At 49.2% G+C, this 21,000-nt stretch overlaps 1 protein-coding gene across 1 annotated transcript in view; it reads right to left on the bottom strand.

Annotated features, from left to right (window-relative positions):
• Positions 1-21,000, bottom strand: part of LOC144677596 (ubiquitin carboxyl-terminal hydrolase 5-like) — a gene marked incomplete at both ends in the record, with an annotated part of 37,735 nt that overhangs the window by 14,897 nt on the left and 1,838 nt on the right. Inside the window, 3 exons of the mRNA XM_078537637.1 lie at positions 17,867-18,041; positions 18,875-19,028; positions 20,805-20,930. Of these exons, the coding sequence (XP_078393763.1) occupies positions 17,867-18,041; positions 18,875-19,028; positions 20,805-20,930 (455 nt within the window). The remainder of the gene's footprint in view (positions 1-17,866; positions 18,042-18,874; positions 19,029-20,804; positions 20,931-21,000) is intronic.

The raw sequence follows: 21,000 nt of genomic DNA, 5'->3' as shown, positions 1-21,000 counted from the left end.
GATATATCAGAGTGTTACAGTGAGGGGTGTGGGATATATGAGAGTGTTACAGTGAGGGGTGTGGGATATATCAGCGTGTTACAGTGAGGGGTGTGTGATATATCAGAGTGTTACCGTGAGGGGTGTGGGGTATATCAGAGTGTTACCGTGAGGGGTGTGGGATATATCAGAGTGTTACAGTGAGGGGTGTGGGATATATCAGAGTGTTACAGTGAGGGGTGCGGGATATATCAGAGTCTTACAGTGAGGGGTGTGGGATATATCGGAGTGTAACAGTGAGGGGTGTGGGATATATCAGTATGATACAGTGAGGGGTGTGGGGTATATCAGAGTGTTACAGTAAGGGGTGTGGGATATATCAGAGTGTTACAGTGAGGGGTGTGGGATATATCAGTACGTTACAGTGAGGGGTGTGGGATATATCAGAGTGTTACAGTGAGGGGTGTGGGACATATCAGAGTGTTACAGTGAGGGGTGTGGGATATATCAGAGTGTTACAGTGAGGGGTGTGGGATATATCAGGGTGTTACAGTGAGGGGTGTGGGATTTATCAGAGTGTTACAGTGAGGGGTGTGGGATATATCAGTATGTTACAGTGAGGGGTGTGGGGTATATCGGAGTGTAACAGTGAGGGGTGTGGGATATATCAGTATGTTACAGTGAGGGGTGTGGGGTATATCAGAGTGTTACAGTGAGGGGTGTGGGATATATCAGAGTGTTACAGTGAGGGGTGCGGGGTAATTCAGAGTGTTACAGTGAGGGGTGTGGGATATATCAGAGTGTTACAGTGAGGGGTGTGGGATATATCAGAGTGTTACAGTGAGGGGTGTGGGATATATCAGAGTGTTACAGTGAGGGATGTGGGATATATCAGAGAGTTACAGTGAGGGGTGTGGGATATATGAGAGTGTTACAGTGAGGGGTATGGGATATATCAGAGTGTTACAGTGAGGAGTGTGGGGTATATCAGAGTGTTACAGTGAGGAGTGTGGGGTATATCAGAGTGTTACAGTGAGGGGTGTGGGATATATCAGAGTGTTACAGTGAGGGGTGTGGGATATATCAGAGTTATTACAGTGAGGGGTGTGGGATATATGAGAGTGTTACAGTGAGGGGTGTGGGATATATCAGCGTGTTACAGTGAGGGGTGTGTGATATATCAGAGTGTTACCGTGAGGGGTGTGGGGTATATCAGAGTGTTACCGTGAGGGGGGTGGGATATATCAGAGTGTTACAGTGAGGGGTGTGGGATATATCAGAGTGTTACAGTGAGGGGTGTGGGATATATCAGAGTCTTACAGTGAGGGGTGTGGGATATATCGGAGTGTAACAGTGAGGGGTGTGGGATATATCAGTATGTTACAGTGAGGGGTGTGGGGTATATCAGAGTGTTACAGTGAGGGGTGTGGGATATATCAGAGTGTTACAGTGAGGGGTGTGGGATATATCAGTATGTTACAGTGAGGGGTGTGGGATATATCAGAGTGTTACAGTGAGGGGTGTGGGATATATCAGAGTGTTACAGTGAGGGGTGTGGGATATATCAGAGTGTTACAGTGAGGGGTGCGGGATATATCAGGGTGTTACAGTGAGGGGTGTGGGATTTATCAGAGTGTTACAGTGAGGGGTGTGGGATATATCAGTATGTTACAGTGAGGGGTGTGGGGTATATCAGAGTGTTACAGTGAGGGGTGTGGGATATATCAGGGTGTTACAGTGAGGGGTGTGGGATATATCGGAGTGTAACAGTGAGGGGTGTGGGATATATCAGGGTGTTACAGTGAGGGGTGTGGGATATATCGGAGTGTAACAGTGAGGGGTGTGGGATATATCAGTATGTTACAGTGAGGGGTGTGGGGTACATCAGAGTGTTACAGTGAGGGGTGTGGGATATATCAGAGTGTTACAGTGAGGGGTGCGGGGTATATCAGAGTGTTACAGTGAGGGGTGTGGGATATATCAGAGTGTTACAGTGAGGGGTGTGGGATATAACAGAGTGTTACAGTGAGGGGTGTGGGATATATCAGGGTGTTACAGTGAGGGGTGTCGGATTTATCAGAGTGTTACAGTGAGGAGTGTGGTATATATCAGAGTGTTACAGTGAGGGGTGTGGGATATATCAGAGTGTTACAGTGAGGGGTGTGGGATATATCAGAGCGTTACAGTGAGGGGTGTGGGATATATCAGAGCGTTACCGTGAAGGGTGTGGGATATATCAGAGTGTTAAAGTGAGGGGTGTGGGATACATGCGAGTGTTACAGTGAGGGGTGTGGGATATATCAGAGTGTTACAGTGAGGGATGTGGGATATATCAGAGTGTTACAGTGAGGGGTGAGGGATATATCAGAGTGTTACAGTGAGGGGTGTGGGATATATCAGAGTGTTACAGTGAGGGGTGTGGGATATATCAGAGTGTTACAGTGAGGGGTGTGGGATATATCAGAGTGTTACAGTGAGGGGTGTGGGGTATATCAGAGTGTTACTGTGAGGGGTGTGGGATATATCAGAGTGTTACAGTGAGGGGTGTGGGATATATCAGAGTGTTACAGTGAGGGGTGTGGGATATATCAGGGTGTTACAGTGAGGGGTGTGGGATTTATCAGAGTGTTACAGTGAGGAGTGTGGAATATATCAGAGTGTTACAGTGAGGGGTGAGGGATATATCAGAGTGTTACAGTGAGGGGTATGGGATATATCAGAGTGTTACAGTGAGGGGTGTGGGATATATCAGAGTGTTACAGTGAAGGGTGTGGGGTATATCAGAGTGTTACAGTGAGGGGTATGGGATATATCAGAGTGTTACAGTGAGGGGTGTGGGATATATCAGAGTGTTACAGTGAGGGGTGTGGGATATATCAGAGTCTTACAGTGAGGGGTGTGGGATATATCGGAGTGTAACAGTGAGGGGTGTGGGATATATCAGAGTGTTACAGTGAGGGGTGTGCGGTATATCAGAGTGTTACAGTGAGGGGTGTGGGACATATCAGAGTGTTACAGTGAGGGGTGTGGGATATATCAGTATGTTACAGTGAGGGGTGTGGGATATATCAGAGTGTTACAGTGAGGGGTGTGGGATATATCAGAGTGTTACAGTGAGGGGTGTGGGATATATCAGAGTGTTACAGTGAGGGGTGTGGGATATATCAGGGTGTTACAGTGAGGGGTGTGGGATTTATCAGAGTGTTACAGTGAGGGGTGTGGGATATATCAGTATGTTACAGTGAGGGGTGTGGGGTATATCAGAGTGTTACAGTGAGGGGTGTGGGATATATCAGGGTGTTACAGTGAGGGGTGTCGGATATATCGGAGTGTAACAGTGAAGGGTGTGGGATATATCAGGGTGTTACAGTGAGGGGTGTGGGATATATCGGAGTGTAACAGTGAGGGGTGTGGGATATATCAGTATGTTACAGTGAGGGGTGTGGGGTATATCAGAGTGTTACAGTGAGGGGTGTGGGATATATCAGAGTGTTACAGTGAGGGGTGTGGGATATATCAGTATGTTACAGTGAGGGGTGTGGGATATATCAGAGTGTTACAGTGAGGGGTGTGGGATATATCAGAGTGTTACAGTGAGGGGTGTGGGATATATCAGAGTGTTACAGTGAGGGGTGTGGGATATATCAGGGTGTTACAGTGAGGGGTGTGGGATTTATCAGAGTGTTACAGTGAGGGGTGTGGGATATATCAGTATGTTACAGTGAGGGGTGTGGGGTATATCAGAGTGTTACAGTGAGGGGTGTGGGATATATCAGGGTGTTACAGTGAGGGGTGTGGGATATATCGGAGTGTAACAGTGAGGGGTGTGGGATATATCAGGGTGTTACAGTGAGGGGTGTGGGATATATCGGAGTGTAACAGTGAGGGGTGTGGGATATATCAGTATGTTACAGTGAGGGGTGTGGGGTATATCAGAGTGTTACAGTGAGGGGTGTGGGATATATCAGAGTGTTGCAGTGAGGGGTGTGGGATATATCAGAGTGTTACAGTGAGGGGTGTGGGATATATCAGAGTGTTACAGTGAGGGGTGTGGGATATATCAGGGTGTTACAGTGAGGGGTGTGGGATTTATCAGAGTGTTACAGTGAGGAGTGTGGTATATATCAGAGTGTTACAGTGAGGGGTGTGGGATATATCAGAGAGTTACAGTGAGGGGTGTGGGATATATCAGAGCGTTACAGTGAGGGGTGTGGGATATATCAGAGCGTTACAGTGAAGGGTGAGGGATATATCAGAGTGTAACAGTGAGGGGTGTGGGATACATGCGAGTGTTACAGTGAGGGGTGTGGGATATATCAGAGTGTTACAGTGAGGGATGTGGGATATATCAGAGTGTTACAGTGAAGGGTGAGGGATATATCAGAGTGTTACAGTGAGGGGTGTGGGATATATCAGAGTGTTACAGTGAGGGGTATGGGATACATCAGAGTGTTACAGTGAGGGGTGTGGGATACATCAGAGTGTTACAGTGAAGGGTGTGGGGTATATCAGAGTGTTATAGTGAGGGGTATGGGATATATCAGAGTGTTACAGTGAGGGGTGTGGGATATATCAGAGTGTTAAAGTGAGGGGTGTGGGGTATATCAGAGTGTTACAGTGAGGGGTGTGGGGTATATCAGAGTGTTACAGTGAGGGGTGTGGGATATATCAGAGTGTTACAGTGAGGGGTGTGGGGTATATCAGAGTGTTACAGTGAGGGGTGTGGGGTATATCAGAGTGTTACAGTGAGGGGTGTGGGATATATCAGAGTGTTACAGTGAGGGGTGTGGGGTATATCAGAGTGTTACAGTGAGGGGTGTGGGAAACATCAGAGTGTTACAGTGAGGGGTGTGGGATATATCAGAGTGTTACAGTGAGGGGTGTGGGGTATATCAGAGTGTTACAGTGAGGGGTGTGGGATATATCAGAGTGTTACAGTGAGGGGTGTGGGATATATCAGAGTGTTACAGTGAGGGGTGCGGGGTATATCAGAGTGTTACAGTGAGGGGTGTGGGATATATCAGGGTGTTACAGTGAGGGGTCTGGGATATATCAGAGTGTTACAGTGAGGGGTGTGGGATATATCAGGGTGTTACAGTGAGGGGTGTGGGGTATATCAGAGTGTTACAGTGAGGGGTGTGGGATTTATCAGAGTGTTACAGTGAGGAGTGTGGTATATATCAGAGTGTTACAGTGAGGGGTGTGGGATATATCAGAGTGTTACAGTAAGGGGTGTGGGAAATATCAGAGCGTTACAGTGAAGGGTGTGGGATATATCAGGGTGTTACAGTGAGGGGTGTGGGATATATCGGAGTGTAACAGTGAGGGGTGTGGGATATATCAGTATGTTACAGTGAGGGGTGTGGGGTATATCAGAGTGTTACAGTGAGGGGTGTGGGATATATCAGAGTGTTACAGTGAGGGGTGTGGGATATATCAGTATGTTACAGTGAGGGGTGTGGGATATATCAGAGTGTTACAGTGAGGGGTGTGGGATATATCAGAGTGTTACAGTGAGGGGTGTGGGATATATCAGAGTGTTACAGTGAGGGGTGTGGGATATATCAGGGTGTTACAGTGAGGGGTGTGGGATTTATCAGAGTGTTACAGTGAGGGGTGTGGGATATATCAGTATGTTACAGTGAGGGGTGTGGGGTATATCAGAGTGTTACAGTGAGGGGTGTGGGATATATCAGGGTGTTACAGTGAGGGGTGTGGGATATATCGGAGTGTAACAGTGAGGGGTGTGGGATATATCAGGGTGTTACAGTGAGGGGTGTGGGATACATGCGAGTGTTACAGTGAGGGATGTGGGATATATCAGAGTGTTACAGTGAGGGATGTGGGATATATCAGAGTGTTACAGTGAGGGGTGAGGGATATATCAGAGTGTTACAGTGAGGGGTGTGGGATATATCAGAGTGTTACAGTGAGGGGTATGGGATACATCGGAGTGTTACAGTGAGGGGTGTGGGATATATCAGAGTGTTACAGTGAAGGGTGTGGGGTATATCAGAGTGTTATAGTGAGGGGTATGGGATATATCAGAGTGTTACAGTGAGGGGTGTGGGATATATCAGAGTGTTACAGTGAGGGGTGTGGGGTATATCAGAGTGTTACAGTGAGGGGTGTGGGGTATATCAGAGTGTTACAGTGAGGGGTGTGGGATATATCAGAGTGTTACAGTGAGGGGTGTGGGGTATATCAGAGTGTTACAGTGAGGGGTGTGGGGTATATCAGAGTGTTAAAGTGAGGGGTGTGGGATATATCAGAGTGTTACAGTGAGGGGTGTGGGGTATATCAGAGTGTTACAGTGAGGGGTGTGGGAAACATCAGAGTGTTACAGTGAGGGGTGTGGGATATATCAGAGTGTTACAGTGAGGGGTGTGGGGTATATCAGAGTGTTACAGTGAGGGGTGTGGGATATATCAGAGTGTTACAGTGAGGGGTGTGGGATATATCAGAGTGTTACAGTGAGGGGTGCGGGGTATATCAGAGTGTTACAGTGAGGGGTGTGGGATATATCAGGGTGTTACAGTGAGGGGTCTGGGATATATCAGAGTGTTACAGTGAGGGGTGTGGGATATATCAGGGTGTTACAGTGAGGGGTGTGGGGGATATCAGAGTGTTACAGTGAGGGGTGTGGGATTTATCAGAGTGTTACAGTGAGGGGTGTGGGATTTATCAGAGTGTTACAGTGAGGAGTGTGGTATATATCAGAGTGTTACAGTGAGGGGTGTGGGATATATCAGAGTGTTACAGTAAGGGGTGTGGGAAATATCAGAGCGTTACAGTGAGGGGTGTGGGATATATCAGAGCGTTACAGTGAGGGGTGTGGAATATATCCGAGTGTTACAGTGAGGGGTGTGGGATATATCCGAGTGTTACAGTGAGGGGTGTGGGATATATGCGAGTGTTACAGTGAGGGGTGTGGGATATATCAGAGTGTTACAGTGAGGGGTGTGGGATATATCAGAGTTTTACAGTGAGGGTTGTGGGATATATCAGAGTGTTACAGTGAGGGATGTGGGATATATCAGAGTGTTACAGTGAGGGGTGTGGGATTTATCAGAGTGTTACAGTGAGGAGTGTGGTATATATCAGAGTGTTACAGTAAGGGGTGTGAGATATATCAGAGCGTTACAGTGAGGGGTGTGGGATATATCAGAGCGTTACAGTGAGGGGTGTGGGATATATCAGAGTGTTACAGTGAGGGGTGTGGGATATATCCGAGTGTTACAGTGAGGGGTGTGGGATATATGCGAGTGTTACAGTGAGGGGTGTGGGATATATCAGAGTGTTACAGTGAGGGGTGTGGGATATATCAGAGTGTTACAGTGAGGGATGTGGGATATATCAGAGAGTTACAGTGAGGGGTGTGGGATATATGAGAGTGTTACAGTGAGGGGTATGGGATATATCAGAGTGTTACAGTGAGGAGTGTGGGGTATATCAGAGTGTTACAGTGAGGAGTGTGGGATATATCAGTATGTTACAGTGAGGGGTGCGGGGTATATCAGAGTGTTACAGTGAGGGGTGTGGGATATATCAGAGTGTTACAGTGAGGGGTGTGGAATATATCAGGGTGTTACAGTGAGGGGTGTGGGGTATATCAGGGTGTTACAGTGAGGGTTGTGGGATTTATCAGAGTGTTACAGTGAGGGGTGTGGGATTTATCAGAGTGTTACAGTGAGGAGTGTGGTATATATCAGAGTATTACAGTAAGGGGTGTGGGATATATAAGAGCTTTACAGTGAGGGGTGTGGGATATATCAGAGCGTTACAGTGAGGGGTGTGGGATATATCAGAGTGTTACAGTGAGGGGTGTGGGATATATCCGAGTGTTACAGTGAGGGGTGTGGGATATATGCGAGTGTTACAGTGAGGGGTGTGGGATATATCAGAGTGTTACAGTGAGGGGTGTGGGATATATCAGAGTGTTACAGTGAGGGATGTGGGATACATCAGAGAGTTACAGTGAGGGGTGTGGGATATATGAGAGTGTTACAGTGAGGGCTATGGGATATATCAGAGTGTTACAGTGAGGAGTGTGGGGTATATCAGAGTGTTACAGTGAGGAGTGTGGGGTATATCAGAGTGTTACAGTGAGGGGTGTGGGATATATCAGAGTGTTACAGTGAGGGGTGTGGGATATATGAGAGTGTTACAGTGAGGGGTGTGGGATATATCAGCGTGTTACAGTGAGGGGTGTGTGATATATCAGAGTGTTACCGTGAGGGGTGTGGGGTATATCAGAGTGTTACCGTGAGGGGTGTGGGATATATCAGAGTGTTACAGTGAGGGGTGTGGGATATATCAGAGTGTTACAGTGAGGGGTGTGGGATATATCAGAGTCTTACAGTGAGGGGTGTGGGATATATCGGAGTGTAACAGTGAGGGGTGTGGGATATATCAGTATGTTACAGTGAGGGGTGTGGGGTATATCAGAGTGTTACAGTGAGGGGTGTGGGATATATCAGAGTGTTACAGTGAGGGGTGTGGGATATATCAGTATGTTACAGTGAGGGGTGTGGGATATATCAGAGTGTTACAGTGAGGGGTGTGGGATATATCAGAGTGTTACAGTGAGGGGTGTGGGATACATGCGAGTGTTACAGTGAGGGGTGTGGGATATATCAGAGTGTTACAGTGAGGGATGTGGGATATATCAGAGTGTTACAGTGAGGGGTGAGGGATATATCAGAGTGTTACAGTGAGGGGTGTGGGATATATCAGAGTGTTACAGTGAGGGGTGTGGGATATATCAGAGTGTTACAGTGAGGGGTGTGGGATATATCAGAGTGTTACAGTGAGGGGTGTGGGGTATATCAGAGTGTTACTGTGAGGGGTGTGGGATATATCAGAGTGTTACATTGAGGGGTGTGGGATATATCAGAGTGTTACAGTGAGGGGTATGGGATATATCTGGGTGTTACAGTGAGGGGTGTGGGATTTATCAGAGTGTTACAGTGAGGAGTGTGGTATATATCAGAGTGTTACAGTGAGGGGTGTGGGATATATCAGAGTGTTACAGTGAGGGGTGTGGGATATATCAGAGTGTTACAGTGAGGGGTGTGGGATATATCAGGGTGTTACAGTGAGGGGTGTGGGGTATATCAGGGTGTTACAGTGAGGGTTGTGGGATTTATCAGAGTGTTACAGTGAGGGGTGTGGGATTTATCAGAGTGTTACAGTGAGGAGTGTGGTATATATCAGAGTACTACAGTAAGGGGTGTGGGATATATCAGAGCGTTACAGTGAGGGGTGTGGGATATATCAGAGCGTTACAGTGAGGGGTGTGGGATATATCAGAGTGTTACAGTGAGGAGTGTGGGATATATCCGAGTGTTAAAGTGAGGGGTGTGGGATATATGCGAGTGTTACAGTGAGGGGTGTGGGATATATCAGAGTGTTACAGTGAGGGGTGTGGGATATATCAGAGTGTTACAGTGAGGGATGTGGGATATATCAGAGAGTTACAGTGAGGGGTGTGGGATATATGAGAGTGTTACAGTGAGGGGTATGGGATATATCAGAGTGTTACAGTGAGGAGTGTGGGGTATATCAGAGTGTTACAGTGAGGAGTGTGGGGTATATCAGAGTGTTACAGTGAGGGGTGTGGGATATATCAGAGTGTTACAGTGAGGGGTGTGGGATATATCAGAGTGTTACAGTGAGGGGTGTGGGATATATGAGAGTGTTACAGTGAGGGGTGTGGGATATATCAGCGTGTTACAGTGAGGGGTGTGTGATATATCAGAGTGTTACCGTGAGGGGTGTGGGGTATATCAGAGTGTTACCGTGAGGGGTGTGGGATATATCAGAGTGTTACAGTGAGGGGTGTGGGATATATCAGAGTGTTACAGTGAGGGGTGCGGGATATATCAGAGTCTTACAGTGAGGGGTGTGGGATATATCGGAGTGTAACAGTGAGGGGTGTGGGATATATCAGTATGATACAGTGAGGGGTGTGGGGTATATCAGAGTGTTACAGTAAGGGGTGTGGGATATATCAGAGTGTTACAGTGAGGGGTGTGGGATATATCAGTACGTTACAGTGAGGGGTGTGGGATATATCAGAGTGTTACAGTGAGGGGTGTGGGACATATCAGAGTGTTACAGTGAGGGGTGTGGGATATATCAGAGTGTTACAGTGAGGGGTGTGGGATATATCAGGGTGTTACAGTGAGGGGTGTGGGATTTATCAGAGTGTTACAGTGAGGGGTGTGGGATATATCAGTATGTTACAGTGAGGGGTGTGGGGTATATCGGAGTGTAACAGTGAGGGGTGTGGGATATATCAGTATGTTACAGTGAGGGGTGTGGGGTATATCAGAGTGTTACAGTGAGGGGTGTGGGATATATCAGAGTGTTACAGTGAGGGGTGCGGGGTATATCAGAGTGTTACAGTGAGGGGTGTGGGATATATCAGAGTGTTACAGTGAGGGGTGTGGGATATATCAGAGTGTTACAGTGAGGGGTGTGGGATATATCAGAGTGTTACAGTGAGGGATGTGGGATATATCAGAGAGTTACAGTGAGGGGTGTGGGATATATGAGAGTGTTACAGTGAGGGGTATGGGATATATCAGAGTGTTACAGTGAGGAGTGTGGGGTATATCAGAGTGTTACAGTGAGGAGTGTGGGGTATATCAGAGTGTTACAGTGAGGGGTGTGGGATATATCAGAGTGTTACAGTGAGGGGTGTGGGATATATCAGAGTTATTACAGTGAGGGGTGTGGGATATATGAGAGTGTTACAGTGAGGGGTGTGGGATATATCAGCGTGTTACAGTGAGGGGTGTGGGGTATATCAGAGTGTTACCGTGAGGGGGGTGGGATATATCAGAGTGTTACAGTGAGGGGTGTGGGATATATCAGAGTGTTACAGTGAGGGGTGTGGGATATATCAGAGTCTTACAGTGAGGGGTGTGGGATATATCGGAGTGTAACAGTGAGGGGTGTGGGATATATCAGTATGTTACAGTGAGGGGTGTGGGGTATATCAGAGTGTTACAGTGAGGGGTGTGGGATATATCAGAGTGTTACAGTGAGGGGTGTGGGATATATCAGTATGTTACAGTGAGGGGTGTGGGATATATCAGAGTGTTACAGTGAGGGGTGTGGGATATATCAGAGTGTTACAGTGAGGGGTGTGGGATATATCAGAGTGTTACAGTGAGGGGTGTGGGATATATCAGGGTGTTACAGTGAGGGGTGTGGGATTTATCAGAGTGTTACAGTGAGGGGTGTGGGATATATCAGTATGTTACAGTGAGGGGTGTGGGGTATATCAGAGTGTTACAGTGAGGGGTGTGGGATATATCAGGGTGTTACAGTGAGGGGTGTGGGATATATCGGAGTGTAACAGTGAGGGGTGTGGGATATATCAGGGTGTTACAGTGAGGGGTGTGGGATATATCGGAGTGTAACAGTGAGGGGTGTGGGATATATCAGTATGTTACAGTGAGGGGTGTGGGGTACATCAGAGTGTTACACTGAGGGGTGTGGGATATATCAGAGTGTTACAGTGAGGGGTGCGGGGTATATCAGAGTGTTACAGTGAGGGGTGTGGGATATATCAGAGTGTTACAGTGAGGGGTGTGGGATATAACAGAGTGTTACAGTGAGGGGTGTGGGATATATCAGGGTGTTACAGTGAGGGGTGTCGGATTTATCAGAGTGTTACAGTGAGGAGTGTGGTATATATCAGAGTGTTACAGTGAGGGGTGTGGGATATATCAGAGTGTTACAGTGAGGGGTGTGGGATATATCAGAGCGTTACAGTGAGGGGTGTGGGATATATCAGAGCGTTACCGTGAAGGGTGTGGGATATATCAGAGTGTTAAAGTGAGGGGTGTGGGATACATGCGAGTGTTACAGTGAGGGGTGTGGGATATATCAGAGTGTTACAGTGAGGGATGTGGGATATATCAGAGTGTTACAGTGAGGGGTGAGGGATATATCAGAGTGTTACAGTGAGGGGTGTGGGATATATCAGAGTGTTACAGTGAGGGGTGTGGGATATATCAGAGTGTTACAGTGAGGGGTGTGGGATATATCAGAGTGTTACAGTGAGGGGTGTGGGGTATATCAGAGTGTTACTGTGAGGGGTGTGGGATATATCAGAGTGTTACAGTGAGGGGTGTGGGATATATCAGAGTGTTACAGTGAGGGGTGTGGGATATATCAGGGTGTTACAGTGAGGGGTGTGGGATTTATCAGAGTGTTACAGTGAGGAGTGTGGAATATATCAGAGTGTTACAGTGAGGGGTGAGGGATATATCAGAGTGTTACAGTGAGGGGTATGGGATATATCAGAGTGTTACAGTGAGGGGTGTGGGATATATCAGAGTGTTACAGTGAAGGGTGTGGGGTATATCAGAGTGTTACAGTGAGGGGTATGGGATATATCAGAGTGTTACAGTGAGGGGTGTGGGATATATCAGAGTGTTACAGTGAGGGGTGTGGGATATATCAGAGTCTTACAGTGAGGGGTGTGGGATATATCGGAGTGTAACAGTGAGGGGTGTGGGATATATCAGAGTGTTACAGTGAGGGGTGTGCGGTATATCAGAGTGTTACAGTGAGGGGTGTGGGACATATCAGAGTGTTACAGTGAGGGGTGTGGGATATATCAGTATGTTACAGTGAGGGGTGTGGGATATATCAGAGTGTTACAGTGAGGGGTGTGGGATATATCAGAGTGTTACAGTGAGGGGTGTGGGATATATCAGAGTGTTACAGTGAGGGGTGTGGGATATATCAGGGTGTTACAGTGAGGGGTGTGGGATTTATCAGAGTGTTACAGTGAGGGGTGTGGGATATATCAGTATGTTACAGTGAGGGGTGTGGGGTATATCAGAGTGTTACAGTGAGGGGTGTGGGATATATCAGGGTGTTACAGTGAGGGGTGTCGGATATATCGGAGTGTAACAGTGAAGGGTGTGGGATATATCAGGGTGTTACAGTGAGGGGTGTGGGATATATCGGAGTGTAACAGTGAGGGGTGTGGGATATATCAGTATGTTACAGTGAGGGGTGTGGGGTATATCAGAGTGTTACAGTGAGGGGTGTGGGATATATCAGAGTGTTACAGTGAGGGGTGTGGGATATATCAGTATGTTACAGTGAGGGGTGTGGGATATATCAGAGTGTTACAGTGAGGGGTGTGGGATATATCAGAGTGTTACAGTGAGGGGTGTGGGATATATCAGAGTGTTACAGTGAGGGGTGTGGGATATATCAGGGTGTTACAGTGAGGGGTGTGGGATTTATCAGAGTGTTACAGTGAGGGGTGTGGGATATATCAGTATGTTACAGTGAGGGGTGTGGGGTATATCAGAGTGTTACAGTGAGGGGTGTGGGATATATCAGGGTGTTACAGTGAGGGGTGTGGGATATATCGGAGTGTAACAGTGAGGGGTGTGGGATATATCAGGGTGTTACAGTGAGGGGTGTGGGATATATCGGAGTGTAACAGTGAGGGGTGTGGGATATATCAGTATGTTACAGTGAGGGGTGTGGGGTATATCAGAGTGTTACAGTGAGGGGTGTGGGATATATCAGAGTGTTGCAGTGAGGGGTGTGGGATATATCAGAGTGTTACAGTGAGGGGTGTGGGATATATCAGAGTGTTACAGTGAGGGGTGTGGGATATATCAGGGTGTTACAGTGAGGGGTGTGGGATTTATCAGAGTGTTACAGTGAGGAGTGTGGTATATATCAGAGTGTTACAGTGAGGGGTGTGGGATATATCAGAGAGTTACAGTGAGGGGTGTGGGATATATCAGAGCGTTACAGTGAGGGGTGTGGGATATATCAGAGCGTTACAGTGAAGGGTGAGGGATATATCAGAGTGTAACAGTGAGGGGTGTGGGATACATGCGAGTGTTACAGTGAGGGGTGTGGGATATATCAGAGTGTTACAGTGAGGGATGTGGGATATATCAGAGTGTTACAGTGAGGGGTGAGGGATATATCAGAGTGTTACAGTGAGGGGTGTGGGATATATCAGAGTGTTACAGTGAGGGGTATGGGATACATCAGAGTGTTACAGTGAGGGGTGTGGGATACATCAGAGTGTTACAGTGAAGGGTGTGGGGTATATCAGAGTGTTATAGTGAGGGGTATGGGATATATCAGAGTGTTACAGTGAGGGGTGTGGGATATATCAGAGTGTTACAGTGAGGGGTGTGGGGTATATCAGAGTGTTACAGTGAGGGGTGTGGGGTATATCAGAGTGTTACAGTGAGGGGTGTGGGATATATCAGAGTGTTACAGTGAGGGGTGTGGGGTATATCAGAGTGTTACAGTGAGGGGTGTGGGGTATATCAGAGTGTTACAGTGAGGGGTGTGGGATATATCAGAGTGTTACAGTGAGGGGTGTGGGGTATATCAGAGTGTTACAGTGAGGGGTGTGGGAAACATCAGAGTGTTACAGTGAGGGGTGTGGGAAACATCAGAGTGTTACAGTGAGGGGTGTGGGGTATATCAGAGTGTTACAGTGAGGGGTGTGGGATATATCAGAGTGTTACAGTGAGGGGTGTGGGATATATCAGAGTGTTACAGTGAGGGGTGCGGGGTATATCAGAGTGTTACAGTGAGGGGTGTGGGATATATCAGGGTGTTACAGTGAGGGGTCTGGGATATATCAGAGTGTTACAGTGAGGGGTGTGGGATATATCAGGGTGTTACAGTGAGGGGTGTGGGGTATATCAGAGTGTTACAGTGAGGGGTGTGGGATTTATCAGAGTGTTACAGTGAGGAGTGTGGTATATATCAGAGTGTTACAGTGAGGGGTGTGGGATATATCAGAGTGTTACAGTAAGGGGTGTGGGAAATATCAGAGCGTTACAGTGAAGGGTGTGGGATATATCAGGGTGTTACAGTGAGGGGTGTGGGATATATCGGAGTGTAACAGTGAGGGGTGTGGGATATATCAGTATGTTACAGTGAGGGGTGTGGGGTATATCAGAGTGTTACAGTGAGGGGTGTGGGATATATCAGAGTGTTACAGTGAGGGGTGTGGGATATATCAGTATGTTACAGTGAGGGGTGTGGGATATATCAGAGTGTTACAGTGAGGGGTGTGGGATATATCAGAGTGTTACAGTGAGGGGTGTGGGATATATCAGAGTGTTACAGTGAGGGGTGTGGGATATATCAGGGTGTTACAGTGAGGGGTGTGGGATTTATCAGAGTGTTACAGTGAGGGGTGTGGGATATATCAGTATGTTACAGTGAGGGGTGTGGGGTATATCAGAGTGTTACAGTGAGGGGTGTGGGATATATCAGGGTGTTACAGTGAGGGGTGTGGGATATATCGGAGTGTAACAGTGAGGGGTGTGGGATATATCAGGGTGTTACAGTGAGGGGTGTGGGATATATCGGAGTGTAACAGTGAGGGGTGTGGGATATATCAGTATGTTACAGTGAGGGGTGTGGGGTATATCAGAGTGTTACAGTGAGGGGTGTGGGATATATCAGAGTGTTGCAGTGAGGGGTGTGGGATATATCAGAGTGTTACAGTGAGGGGTGTGGGATATATCAGAGTGTTACAGTGAGGGGTGTGGGATATATCAGGGTGTTACAGTGAGGGGTGTGGGATTTATCAGAGTGTTACAGTGAGGAGTGTGGTATATATCAGAGTGTTACAGTGAGGGGTGTGGGATATATCAGAGAGTTACAGTGAGGGGTGTGGGATATATCAGAGCGTTACAGTGAGGGGTGTGGGATATATCAGAGCGTTACAGTGAAGGGTGAGGGATATATCAGAGTGTAACAGTGAGGGGTGTGGGATACATGCGAGTGTTACAGTGAGGGGTGTGGGATATATCAGAGTGTTACAGTGAGGGATGTGGGATATATCAGAGTGTTACAGTGAGGGGTGAGGGATATATCAGAGTGTTACAGTGAGGGGTGTGGGATATATCAGAGTGTTACAGTGAGGGGTATGGGATACATCAGAGTGTTACAGTGAGGGGTGTGGGATACATCAGAGTGTTACAGTGAAGGGTGTGGGGTATATCAGAGTGTTATAGTGAGGGGTATGGGATATATCAGAGTGTTACAGTGAGGGGTGTGGGATATATCAGAGTGTTACAGTGAGGGGTGTGGGGTATATCAGAGTGTTACAGTGAGGGGTGTGGGGTATATCAGAGTGTTACAGTGAGGGGTGTGGGATATATCAGAGTGTTACAGTGAGGGGTGTGGGGTATATCAGAGTGTTACAGTGAGGGGTGTGGGGTATATCAGAGTGTTACAGTGAGGGGTGTGGGATATATCAGAGTGTTACAGTGAGGGGTGTGGGGTATATCAGAGTGTTACAGTGAGGGGTGTGGGAAACATCAGAGTGTTACAGTGAGGGGTGTGGGATATATCAGAGTGTTACAGTGAGGGGTGTGGGGTATATCAGAGTGTTACAGTGAGGGGTGTGGGATATATCAGAGTGTTACAGTGAGGGGTGTGGGATATATCAGAGTGTTACAGTGAGGGGTGCGGGGTATATCAGAGTGTTACAGTGAGGGGTGTGGGATATATCAGGGTGTTACAGTGAGGGGTCTGGGATATATCAGAGTGTTACAGTGAGGGGTGTGGGATATATCAGGGTGTTACAGTGAGGGGTGTGGGGTATATCAGAGTGTTACAGTGAGGGGTGTGGGATTTATCAGAGTGTTACAGTGAGGGGTGTGGGATTTATCAGAGTGTTACAGTGAGGAGTGTGGTATATATCAGAGTGTTACAGTGAGGGGTGTGGGATATATCAGAGTGTTACAGTAAGGGGTGTGGGAAATATCAGAGCGTTACAGTGAGGGGTGTGGGATATATCAGAGCGTTACAGTGAGGGGTGTGGAATATATCCGAGTGTTACAGTGAGGGGTGTGGGATATATCCGAGTGTTACAGTGAGGGGTGTGGGATATATGCGAGTGTTACAGTGAGGGGTGTGGGATATATCAGAGTGTTACAGTGAGGGGTGTGGGATATATCAGAGTTTTACAGTGAGGGTTGTGGGATATATCAGAGTGTTACAGTGAGGGATGTGGGATATATCAGAGTGTTACAGTGAGGGGTGTGGGATTTATCAGAGTGTTACAGTGAGGAGTGTGGTATATATCAGAGTGTTACAGTAAGGGGTGTGAGATATATCAGAGCGTTACAGTGAGGGGTGTGGGATATATCAGAGCGTTAGAGTGAGGGGTGTGGGATATATCAGAGTGTTACAGTGAGGGGTGTGGGATATATCAGAGTGTTACAGTGAGGGGTGTGGGATATATGCGAGTGTTACAGTGAGGGGTGTGGGATATATCAGAGTGTTACAGTGAGGGGTGTGGGATATATCAGAGTGTTACAGTGAGGGATGTGGGATATATCAGAGAGTTACAGTGAGGGGTGTGGGATATATGAGAGTGTTACAGTGAGGGGTATGGGATATATCAGAGTGTTACAGTGAGGAGTGTGGGGTATATCAGAGTGTTACAGTGAGGGGTGTGGGATATATCAGAGTGTTACAGTGAGGGGTGTGGGATATATCAGAGTGTTACAGTGAGGGGTGTGGGATATATGAGAGTGTTACAGTGAGGGGTGTGGGATATATCAGCGTGTTACAGTGAGGGGTGTGTGATATATCAGAGTGTTACCGTGAGGGGTGTGGGGTATATCAGAGTGTTACCGTGAGGGGTGTGGGATATATCAGAGTGTTACAGTGAGGGGTGTGGGGTATATCAGAGTGTTATAGTGAGGAGTGTGGGGTATATCAGAGTGTTACAGTGAGGAGTGTGGGATATATCATAGTGTTACAGTGAGGGGTGTGGGGTATATCGGAGCGTCACAGTGAGGGGTGTGGGGTATATCGGAGGGTTACAGTGAAGCCCCCGGTCACCTACTTGACAGCCACGGACTTGGCGAGGAGGGCCGTGCTCCAGAAGTCATCGAGCTGCTCGGGTTCGGCATAGGCCTGCAGGCAGGATTCGAAGGGGATCTTCGCCCTCACCATCTCCAGCAGCGTGCTCTTCTCTTCCTCCGCGTCTCGCTTCTTCACCTCGTACTCCGCCAGCTCCTCTGTGGAGGCGGTAGGGAGAGGGAGCATCAGGATCGGAGGAGAGGGACAACGCACGCGCCCCGCCACCCAACATCGCCCACCCTGACCCCTCCCTGCCGCACAATAGCTCCCTCCCCGGCAGCCCCAACGAGACCCAAGGCGCACCCCTCCCCACCCAGCCATGACCACGTTCCTCCAGCACCTTCCCCGGCTGCCAGGCGTCTCGAAGCAGTTTCGCTGCCTTTGGACATGCCGCCATCTTTCTTTTCGCGTTGCTCTTGTGGACGTCACTGGCGAGGCCGGCAACTGTTGCCCGGCCCTAATTGCCCCTCGAACCGGGTGTCTCCCTCGGCTGTTTCAAAGGGGGCGGGGCAGTTAAGAGCCAACCGCGTCTCTGTGTGGTGGTGGGGTTTGGAGTCACGTGTAGGCCAGACCGGGGTAAGGAGGGCGGATTTCCTTCCCTGATGGGGATCAGTGAACCAGATGGGGTTTTTTTTTATCATCGTTCCGCAGTGCCTGTGACTGAAACTGGCTTCGCAGTCCGGGTTTCACGAACCGAATCGAAATCCCCACCAGCAGCCGCCGGAGGCGGGATTCGAACCCTGTGTCCCCCTGGACACGGGGCACTCAGGCCGACTCGTCCAGCGACGTGATCGCGCGCGGGCGCTCAATTCGCGCGCAGCCAGCTCCCGCACAAACAGCGAGGCGGTCACGAACAGACCGGTTTTGTCGAGGGACGATCTCCGGACCCCCCCCTCCGCCCCTGCTCTTCTCCGGGGTAAAAGTCAGTGGGATCCTCCCACACCCACGCCGCCCCCCACCCCCCGCCCCAACCCCGCTCGCCCCCCCTGACCTTTGTTGATGGCCGCCTCCATGGGGACAGGTAGCTGCATGATGTAGTCGACCCGCTGCGTGTACTTGACCTTGCCCGAGGCCAAGCAGTTGATCCTCTCCTCCACCAGGAAGCGGAAGGATTCGTTGGGGTTCTCCGAGCTCCGGCAGTTCCTCTGGGGGAGGCGGCACAGGGAAAGACGTTACGGGCGCTGGACTGCATGGGAAAACCCGCCCCAGGCTTTCAAGCCGACTGGGAGGAGGGGGATGGCGGGGGAGAGTTGGGAACCCAGGCACGTTCTCCTTCACAAGGAGGAAGGAGAGGAGATTGGAGAAGAAGGGTTTTTGGCGAGGGGGGAGGGGGGAGGACTGTAAAGGAGGAGATACTGTTCCCGCTGGCGGGAGGGCAGGATTTAAAGCGGCTGACACCAAAAAGAACAAGTGGCTGTCGGGTGGTGGGAGCTTTGTCTTCTTAAAGAAAGCAGCTTGTCACAGAGGGAGCGCAGCGAAGGCTAGCCAGACTGATTCCCAGGGTGGCGAGGTTGGCGTGGGAAGAGAGATGGGGCCGGAGAGGTCTGCATTCACTGGCGTTCGGAAGAATGGAGGCCAAGTCACCGAATATATTTAGAGAAGGGAACTGAAAGAGTTCTAAACTCTAAAGGCATCGAGAGGCGCGGGGAGAGAGAGCGGGAGTGCGGAGCTGAGATAGAGAATCGGCCACGATCACGTTGAACGGAGGAGAAGGGCCGAATGGCCTACTCCTGCTCTTAGTTTCTAAGTTTCCACATCAGGGCCTGCCTGGAAGGGCAGAGGAAGCAGATTCAGAAGTTATTTTAAGAGGGAGGGATAGGGTTAATACTCGAAGGGGGATAATTGAAGGAGCAGGGGACATTGCGAGGGGGACTAACTGGATAGGCAAGGAACAGCGACGATGGGCTCTTCCTCCTCCTCTGCTCGGTGATCTCGGGCGCACAGAGTCTCACCGACGCACAGAGGTTTGCCTTCTCGAAAGCCGTTCGGGGGACCTGGGCTTTGCTGCTCAGGTCAGTCAGCATTGAATGTCCTGGAGGTGAGGGATGTGTGCCTCGCCTGTGAGACGCCAGTAGCCTTTCCAGCACATTGCTGCGGGTCTGGAGTCCGAGACCGGGGAGGAATGGCAGGAGGCTTCCCCAGCAGCGTGCAGAGCGCAGCCCGCGTTGCATAGAACAGGGGTCAGCCCAGGTGCAAGTCACAGCTGGACAGGGTGGTCAGGGCAAGGCTGAACCTGGATTGGTGGGGCCTGGACACAGAGTCCTGGACAGGAACGAGGGCAAAGGCATTAGTTTGGGGATTGATACAGGGTTATCGGGAGAGAGCGGGACAGTGGGATTAGTTTGGGATTGATACAGGGCTATGGGGAGAGAGTGGGGCAGTGGGATTAGTTTGGGATTGATACAGGGCTATCGGGAGAGAGCGGGACAGTGGGATTAGTTTGGGATTGATACAGGGCTATGGGGAGAGAGTGGGGCAGTGGGATTAGTTTGGGGATTGATACAGGGCTATGGGGAGAGAGCGGGACAGCGGGATTAATTTGGGGATTGATACAGGGCTATGGGGAGAGAGTGGGACAGTGGGATTAGTTTGGGATTGATACAGGGCTATGGGGAGAGAGCGGGGCAGTGGGATTAGTTTGGGGAATGATACAGGGCTATGGGGAGAGAGTGGGGCAGTGGGATTAGTTTGGGATTGATACAGGGCTATGGGGAGAGAGTGGGGCAGTGGGATTAGTTTGGGATTGATACAGGGCTATGGGGAGAGAGCGGGGCAGTGGGATTAGTTTGGGATTGATACAGGGCTATGGGGAGAGAGTGGGGCAGTGGGATTAGTTTGGGGAATGATACAGGGCTATGGGGAGAGAGTGGGACAGTGGGATTAGTTTGGGGATTGATACAGGGCCCTGCGGGGATCCTCACCTCCACCATGTTGATGAAATGCAGGAAGAATTCCTGAGCATCCTGTTGTCTGTTGGTGGAGAATTCCGGGTGTCCCTTCCCGACCAGCGCCTTGAACATCCGGGGAGCAATCCCATCCGGTTCAACCTGCCACAGAGCAGAGGGCAACGAAGGAAGGCCATCAGAGTCTCAGGCGCACAGCAGGATCCCAGAAACC

The sequence above is a fragment of the Cetorhinus maximus genome, unplaced genomic scaffold (assembly GCF_964194155.1).
Source record: "Cetorhinus maximus unplaced genomic scaffold, sCetMax3.hap1.1 HAP1_SCAFFOLD_2728, whole genome shotgun sequence".
Lineage (NCBI taxonomy): Eukaryota > Metazoa > Chordata > Chondrichthyes > Lamniformes > Cetorhinidae > Cetorhinus > Cetorhinus maximus.
This window is presented reverse-complemented; position numbering and strand designations above follow the sequence as displayed.